Source organism: Charadrius vociferus, unplaced genomic scaffold (assembly GCF_000708025.1).
Source record: "Charadrius vociferus isolate BGI_N301 unplaced genomic scaffold, ASM70802v2 scaffold613, whole genome shotgun sequence".
Lineage (NCBI taxonomy): Eukaryota > Metazoa > Chordata > Aves > Charadriiformes > Charadriidae > Charadrius > Charadrius vociferus.
The window spans coordinates 1,221,405-1,229,991 of NW_009647757.1; the positions used below are offsets into that span (position 1 = coordinate 1,221,405).

An 8,587-nucleotide genomic window follows, 5' to 3' on the forward strand; every position below is an offset into this window, starting at 1 on the left:
CTCCACGAGGATCAGTTTCAAAACAACGTCCAGAGAGAACAAAGCTGGGCCGCGAGAAAGTGAAACTCTCGTCCCCGCGTTTGAGTTTGTCCAGCGGGAAATCGAGGCGGGATTTGCCAGCCCGCTTGAGGGATGGCCGCCCGGGCCCCTTAGCGATGCTCAGCGGCCCCTGAAGCGTTGAATGCTCTTTTGAAATACAGCGATTGTTACTAGAAGGGCGAAAACAGTGCGTTTGCTGTGGGTGTCCCCAAAATTCATAGCGTGGTTGGTTCCGTTAGTATGGTAATTGCTGCCAGTTCGGGTGGAATGTTATTGCATTAACGGTTATGTACGGTCTCCTCTTATGACACTCACTATAGAGTGGGGGTGTGTGTGTGTGTGAAACAATGCTTTTTCTCCGTAACTGTATTGTAGCAAAATTCTGTAAGGACTGAATATGTGCAGCAAGTCAGTGAAGTAACTTTTTACAGCGAATTGAAATAATTAAAAGTGGGTATTGCACGGGTTCTTATTTATTGTTTGGGTATTTTTAATAAACTGCTAGATTTCTCCATTTCGGTTTTGCAGTTTATCGTATCCCTTTTGTGTTTATCAGCTATGAAACATTTATAGAGCATATCAGTATAGAATGCATGTGTGAGTTAGAGCACTCTTATGATGTTAATTACTGTATAAATTTTATAGAAGTCCCTGTAAGGTCTAGTTGTATAAAATGCAAGGATGAGTTTTTTGAACTTGCTGCCTGGGCAGCATGCACCGAAATTGTTCAGCAAATAACAGTACCGTTGGCACAATGGAATGAATTAAGAACCTTATTGTAGTCAAAAGTGTGAATAGTTTCAAATTAATTTTTGTGTGTTTGAATTTTTCTGACCTCTTTCTGGTAGTTTATTTTACTGTAAGAACAGTCAGGGAGGACTGTTGCTTCCAAACTTTCTAAAATAACATGGGTCTTATTCAGGCTTTCACCATAAGCTTGTGATTAGACAGTACATTCTTCTTGGAGATGGTTTCATTGTGAGATGTTGCTGTTGGTTGTCGTAGTTGCCTTCTGCCATCATTGACTATATGCGCTGCAGATTCTTTCCCAACCAATGAGAAAGAGAAATAAATAGTAGTAACTCTTTCATACCACATAAATATGGTGTTACATCAGTCTTTCTCATACAGGTTATTGTCCTCAAATGACACAAAAATACATGTAAAGACACTGATGTGATTAAGAAACCTCTCTGTTGAGGAGACAGTAGTTCTTCTAAGTATAGTTACAGATCTGTTCAACAGTTTTCGTGCTCAGCTCTCTTAAAGCCACCTCTTTGGAAAAGCTATCCTAAGGGCATGAATGGTTGCTCACTCAAGTTTTGTTCTATTTGATGTGGTTGTAAGTATTGATTATTCTATGGAAATGAGTTTGTGTGACTGGTTTATTCTCGTACTGTTTATTTGGATCTTAAAGTTGATGTCTGCATGTTGCAAAATCATTGACAAGAGTTGCGTGAGGTACTTGAATAACAATAATTCTTAGGGTTTTCTTTTCTCTTTCTGCACACCTTTGCTAGTACATCCTGCATTGTATTCACTAATATGCATCATTTCTCAGTTTACGCTTCTATTGTAGAGTTATGCTGAACACTGGTTTCTAAATGCCAGCGTATATCTTAAGCATCCTGAGTCTTGAGTGTTTCGGAAAAGCCTCTTGTGTTGCTTAACAATGAACTGCTCAAACACTTTTTTTTTTTCCCAAAATGTTTTGCTACATGCATCCTCTACCAATTGCTTCCAAAGAGATGGGTGGCCATATTGATTGTAAAGTTTTAAATTTGTTACGTTATTAATTCTTATTTGGTGGATGTTTTTTAACACCTCAAATAGTGAAAAAACATATAAGATATTTGTAATATTCTAGGTCTGAAGACTTGCGCCGTGAATTTGGTCGTTATGGGCCTATAGTTGATGTATACGTTCCACTTGACTTCTACACTCGTCGTCCCAGAGGATTTGCTTATGTTCAATATCCTTTCTTCAGATGGCTGATTAGTGAGGGGTGTTGAAGTTTGAAATTCAAGTTTGTGTAAGAGGTAACAAATCTAAATGAAAAAGCAGTTTACTTTTGTGTTGTATCTAATAAGTGTCTTACTTATATTGTGGTGTTTCATTATTTTTGAAGATTAACTTCTCTCAATTGTTCTTTGCCTTTTTGCGAAACTTAAATCAAGTCCAGTAATATAAAAGCTTGCTTATGTCACTGAAATTAATACTATATGATTTAAATGAAAATTTATTGCTGACTCAAAATTGTCTAGCACGTGTTTATTATCACTGGTTTGTAAGTAAACTTGTGCTTAGCAAACTGTGGCTGGTATTCATTGTTAATTTAACAAATGGAAATTGGAATCACTTGATCAAAATCAGTTTGTATAAAAAATGAGGTGAACTTCTTTCTTTAATATTGTCCCCTAATTTACTGTCCTCTGTTGTTGCCTCAGAATGTAAAGCTGTACAGTAATGGCGACCCCAAAGAGAAAGCATGAAAGAACCTTTAGAGTAGAGTTCAACAATTAAGGCAAGTAGACAAGCCAAAGACCTCTTAAGGATCAGGCTTGAAGAGAAGGGAGAGTTTGGGAAAAGAAAAAATAAAGAAAAGCTGGAAGAAGGACAAGCCATAATGGGAGACAAAGCTTCGCTTTATCTACAAAAGGGGGAAAAGGTTGTTTTTCAAAGTAAAAGATAAAGCCATCTGTCATTTTTGGCCAAGCATCTCATGACAAGTCCTTCTGACAAGCACTTAAAGAGTTAAAGGTCAAGATGAAGTTGAATGGTGGCCAAGATTAAAGGAGTCATACCTGATGTATCCTACAGAATAACAGCTTTTCTTCTGTTTGTCACGTAAGCAGTAATTTGATGAATGATTCTGGTTTAGTCCATTGACAAAACCTGTAATATTTCTCTTGTGAGTGCTACTGTAACTGTGGTCTTGAATGAAAGTGCATTCTGGTTTATCAGGATATATACCTGCAACGTCATAGTTTATTTTCTGCGTAGATGGTGCTGATGATGAACTGAGTTGCTACAAGGAGAAAGGCAATTCGTTCTTTCAGGTCACATAGCTGAAAGGTGTGTGAATTACAGTAGTGGTCAATCTCGCAGATTAAAATTAGTAATGTCTGTGTTACTGAACAGCTGACCTGACTGAGAGTGTAGCGGTTTTAGTGTATGCTTTTTATCTCAGGCTGTTGAAGGTCTGTATACATGTCCATGGCATTACATAACTTAAACTTAAAAAAGTTGGTGGAAAAAAAAGGAAAGCTTTATCCCAATTCTAAAATTAATAGACACATGTTGAATTTACTGTTGGTATGCTGAACTTAATTTAAGAACTAGGGTTTAATTTTAGTAAAGTCAATGTAGTGAAGAGAACTGAGTGACCATTAACAAATATATTTTGAAAAGGATACCTCTTTTTTTTTTTTTTTCCTTGCATAAGTACAAGTGGGAGAAGGAAAAAGTTAAAGTATCACATAGCAAATGCTTGCTGATAAGTTCACAGTCATATTATGAGATTTTAATTTTATTATAGGAGTTGGCAGATAGCTGGTGGTTAATTTAAATGTACCATGACCAAAAGAACTTAAACAAAAAAACAAAACACAAACCAAAAAGTAAAATTAGGAAATAACTTTTTTTTTATTTTAAATACCAAATCTGTAAACTACTCAAATTCCCAAGTACCTTAACACTCACCACATTTGAAGATGTCCGTGATGCAGAAGATGCTCTCCATAATTTGGATCGAAAGTGGATTTGTGGTCGGCAAATAGAAATCCAGTTTGCACAGGTTGCATGTGTTTCATCAGACTATGATTTTAGCCTTAATGTTTAGTGCCAGGCAACATTACATGTGTTATTAATTGTTGTGATGTGTTCTTACTTGTATATAAATAGTATGTGGATGTTTTGCTTTTTATTTGGTAACTATTAATGACTCATTTTAATTAAAAACAGATAACTAAGTGTAACGGTCACTTACCACAATCTGATTCTTGCTGCTAGCTGAAAATTCTTAAGACCTTTCTGTGCAGCTCTACCAAGCTTTCTTTGCAGAAACACACTTGAAAATTCCCCCTGTCAAAATGAGTAGCCCAGTTTTAATGTATTGCAATGTTTATATTGTGTTGGAAGCGGGTTAGTGATTCTGTGTTGACATTTCCCAATGCAGTCCAATTTCCAGGATTGAGGTAATATTTTCATTTTAATTTGGCTTCAAGATAAAAGTAAATTTCAAGGTGTCTCAGTTCAACCTGGAACAGAAGTCTTATTTTCTGAAACAGAAAACTCTTCTGTAAAGAGAACTTGCATCTCTTCTATCTGTAATTCATATACATATTCTTAATATATAGTTAGATATTATATAAAAATAAAACATGGAGTTGGTAAACCTAACATATACTTGTTGATCTAAAACATGACTTTAATACTTATGTGCAGCCTGGGAGTAAAAGTGCCTTAAAGATCTTGCAGTTAAAGCTATGAAAGAAACAACCGAACTGTGTAGGTTTCCTTCAAATGCGCACATTTAACTTTTATTGAAGTTAATGGAAGTTATATGCTCTGAAGGACAAGCTTCTGTCCTGTATATAAACATTGGGATTTCTTCCCATTTCTGAACAAAAATTAACTAAATCTACCTTAGTGTTGTAAACAACAGCTCTTAAAACATAAAAATTGTAGCTATTGAGTAAAGATGGTGTTCATCACAGCACAATATGTTTAAAATACTTTGAACACGGTCTTTGGGTTTGAATGAGAATGGGATTTAATGTAAAGGAAAGATAGCTATGCTGCTTAGAGAAAATACAACAGAAGACTAATAATTTCATTCATCATTCTTAATTGTTTTGATAACTAAGCTACAGAGTGAATGTGCAATGTTGTACTGACAGGGGGAGTACTTTCAGAGTCAAACTTTGTGTGGCATCCATTGCTGCCTCTGTATAAGCTGTCTTAATCATTAAAGACAACTGTGGATCGGGTGTAATGCACGGTGCTGTGTAGTCAAGAAAGTGAGTGTTTAATTAATTCCCTGTTAACTTTCACTGAGTAAATTCAGGAATGTTAGAATGTTTCAGTCATGGGTTTGGCCTGTCACACCAGCTGGCAGGTGGCCCGAAATCACCTTAGCGAGTTCTCTGTTCTGGTTGTGTGGAGCATTAGTCCTTTCTTACTGTTTTTGCGGGGGTTTTTTTGTTTGTTTTTTTCCCCTAGATTTGTAATGCCCACAAGGCTTCATTAATTTTTGTTCAGTGGTTAAAGCAGCAAAAAGCAAATGGCATACAGCAATCTCTCACCTGTCCTTTTCATAAACGTCTCTGCAAGAATCATGAATTAGGCTTTCTGCTCAATACCAAGTATATGGATTTGTAGTGTCACTGAAAGAAAAGTGGGGTGTCTTTTTTAATTTAAAATGTTAAATATTGCTATTTTTTACAGCACCAAATCAAATGAAAGCCAAGGAAGGGAGAAACCTATACAGTTCTTCTCGTTACGATGACTATGACAGATATAGGCGATCTAGAAGTCGGAGTTACGAAAGGAGACGATCTAGAAGTCGTTCTTTTGATTACAGCTATAGAAGATCGTATAGTCCCAGAAAGTAAGTGTTGTGTGTGTTTGGCTTCAACTGCACAGCAGTCTGTGGGAGGAGAAACACCACGTTGACCTTAATTGTCTAAATTTTGAATACTCTTTTTCTATATTCACTTTGTAATTACTTGCGGGAGTTACGTATCTTGCATGCTACATCAAGTCGGAAATATTGAATGAAATGATTCTGTGCTGCTTTGAAGAATAACTAAAAGCAAACGCACAGCTTGAAAAATAATTTATTAAGCATTTGTATACATAGGTATTTGTCACCGTTTACTTTTTCTGATGTACCTTTTTAGCAGTAGACCTACTGGAAGACCTCGTCGTAGCAGAAGCCATTCGGACAATGATAGGTAAACTACTTTTTACACCCTTTAAATTGAAAACTAGATGACTGTATTCCTTTAACTATAGGTTTAAAAAAAGTTTCTCCTGAAAAAAAAAAACGGTAAACAATTTTTAATGTACTAGATGTCTAAGAATAGTGTTTTTACATTCAAATCTCCTCTCTCCCCTTTATTCTGATAGGTTCAAACACCGCAATCGATCTTTTTCAAGATCTAAGTCCAATTCAAGATCACGATCCAAGTCACAGCCCAAGAAAGAAATGAAGGCTAAATCACGGTCTAGGTCTGCATCTCACACCAAATCTAGAGGCACCTCTAAAACAGATTCTAAAACACACTATAAGTCCAGCTCAAGATATGAAAAGGAGTCGAGAAAAAAAGAACCAGCTAGATCCAAATCACAGTCAAGATCACACTCTAGATCTAGGTCAAAATCCAGATCAAGGTCGTGGACTAGTCCCAAGTCCAGTGGCCACTAACAGTGTATCCATGTTGTTTTTAGGCATGTAAGATTCATTTACACACAGTTCAGTTTACTTAAATTATCAGGAATATGATGTTGCAACAGTGCTAAAAAATATTTCTTTGTCAGTTTTCCCTGTAGCCGACAATGGTTAAAATTAAAACAGTGTTGAGAAGCCACTGAGAGAGAGAGAGAGAGAGAGAGAGTGTCCACTTGGTTAAATGTCATGGGCAGCTACTGATTTGGTTGTGGTGTCTCTATGTATATTTTTGTAAAGATTTGCATTTTTAATGCTTAGATATTGGTGATGACTTGATTGATCGTAACTTGCAACATTGTCCTATTAAAAAATGTCATACCCATAGAGAAATTGGTACCAGTTTGTGCTGAACAGTTAAACCAACTGTTTAACTTGTTCTTTAAGGCTAAACTTTGTGATAAAACGGAAAACTGGACAGCTGTAGTGCAACACTGACTGCTGCGAAATGCAGACTGGCAATTCTATGTTTCCATTGTTCAAAGGCAGGTTTCCGTGTTCTCCATGCCCACTGACACAAGTAGGTTGGTAAATGGAGCTCGATGGAGAGATGGTTCTGAGATTTCTCTTTAACCCTGCCATCTGGAGGGATGGTACTAACATTGCATGTACTACATGGGGAGAGAGTTGGTCTTGGGAGCTCAATCAGAGACTGTGCAGTGTCGTGACCTGTCAGGATAGAGGCTTCACGGCTTTTGACCTGGCTGCTAGTACTAAATGTGCGAGGAAAGAAAACCACATTGAAATGGAAAATTAAATTCCGATTTCAGCAAATGGCAGAGCAACTAAATATTAGGTTGTGTGTACATTTTATGCAGTTTTTGTATCTATTCTAAATTTTAGTGAGCAGTTAACCATAAAATTGCTTAGTTTTCCTGCTGTTAGATACAAGTAGATTGTTTCAAGTTGTGTGTGTACAGTATATAAGAACTAAACTTTTATGCCAATGACTCCTGTGGTTAGTTGGTGTATTCATAGGTGTAAAACTGTAGCCATCTCTCTTCCTGAGTAACAAAGGCTTGCTTTTACACATCAAAAAGTATTTGGTCAAGCAAGTCTGAATCACTGCTTCCTCAGAACGGATAGTGGTTCGGTTACAAGATTTCATTTTACTTAAGAACAAATGTTTGAAGTTGGATATGAACAAGAGCTGCATCTCTAGCTATTTAGTTTATCACTAATACAGTATATTTAGTAAATTGAATGTGAAAAATAACAAAACCAGTGTGTAATCTTACCAGTATTTCTCTAGAAGGCAAGATACTTTGTTATGAAAACGGCTTTTGGCGTTGTTTTTTTCTATTTACCTTCCAAAGCCAGCCTCAAACACCTAGTGTTCCTTGCTGTCTTATGTAGTAGCAGCGTATAAAGACATTGATTTCACAAAGTTCCTTTTTAGAGAAATATTTTAGGTTTTGGTTTTAGTGTTTTCAGCAGGGCCTTTGAAGAAACGCAGATGGCTTTTAAATACTGGCGGTGGAACGTGCTTAGGGGGTTGATTCTAGAATCTTTGTACATTTGATAGTATTTCTAACTTTTTCTTTACTGTTTGCAGTTAATGTTCATGTTCTGCTATGCAATCATTTATATGCACGTTCCTTTAATTTTGTAGACTTTCCTGGATGTATAGTTTAAAAACAGCAAAAAGTCTATTTAAAACTGTAGCAGTAGCGTGCAGCTCTAGCAGAGGAAAGTTGTGGGATTAAACTTTGTATTTCCTTTCTTATAGAGGCTTCTAAAAAGGTATTTTTATATGTTCTTTTTAACGAATATTGTGTACTACCTTTAAAACATCAATGTTTTGATCAAAATAACTAAAGACCCAGCTTATTTTCTGCTTGCTGTAAATTTAGCAAACATGCTGTAATAAAAAAATGAAGGAAATACTGATCCACTGGAATTATTGTAGCTTTAGAATTTGACTCCAGAGCATGGTTAGGAGTAGAGCTATGCATCCCTTACGGAGTAAAATCCTTACTATGGTATTTCAGTAAAGTCAGGAATTTATCGTTTAATGTCTGAATAAGTATCATTTCACATTTTTAAAGGGGTACTAGACAAAATAAGAATGATAACATATGTTTTAGTCTAATATAT

At 36.1% G+C, this 8,587-nt stretch overlaps 1 protein-coding gene across 1 annotated transcript; it reads left to right on the forward strand.

Moving 5' to 3' along the window:
* The first annotated feature begins 1,006 nt into the window (after positions 1–1,006).
* Positions 1,007–8,374, forward strand: SRSF10 (serine/arginine-rich splicing factor 10). The gene is made up of 6 exons (XM_009882242.1): positions 1,007–1,017; positions 1,907–2,011; positions 3,745–3,842; positions 5,488–5,650; positions 5,943–5,996; positions 6,172–8,374. The coding sequence occupies exons 1-6, from the start codon at positions 1,007–1,009 to the stop codon at positions 6,467–6,469; spliced, it is 729 nt and encodes a 242-aa protein (XP_009880544.1). The 3' UTR covers positions 6,470–8,374.
* The last annotated feature ends 213 nt before the right edge of the window (positions 8,375–8,587 follow it).

Coding starts and splice junctions, on each gene's coding strand:
- SRSF10 (XM_009882242.1), top strand. Junction 2,012..3,744: donor AGAGGATTTGCTTATGTTCA/ATATCCTTTCTT, acceptor AACACTCACCAC/ATTTGAAGATGTCCGTGATG. Junction 3,843..5,487: donor CCAGTTTGCACAGGTTGCAT/GTGTTTCATCAG, acceptor TATTTTTTACAG/CACCAAATCAAATGAAAGCC.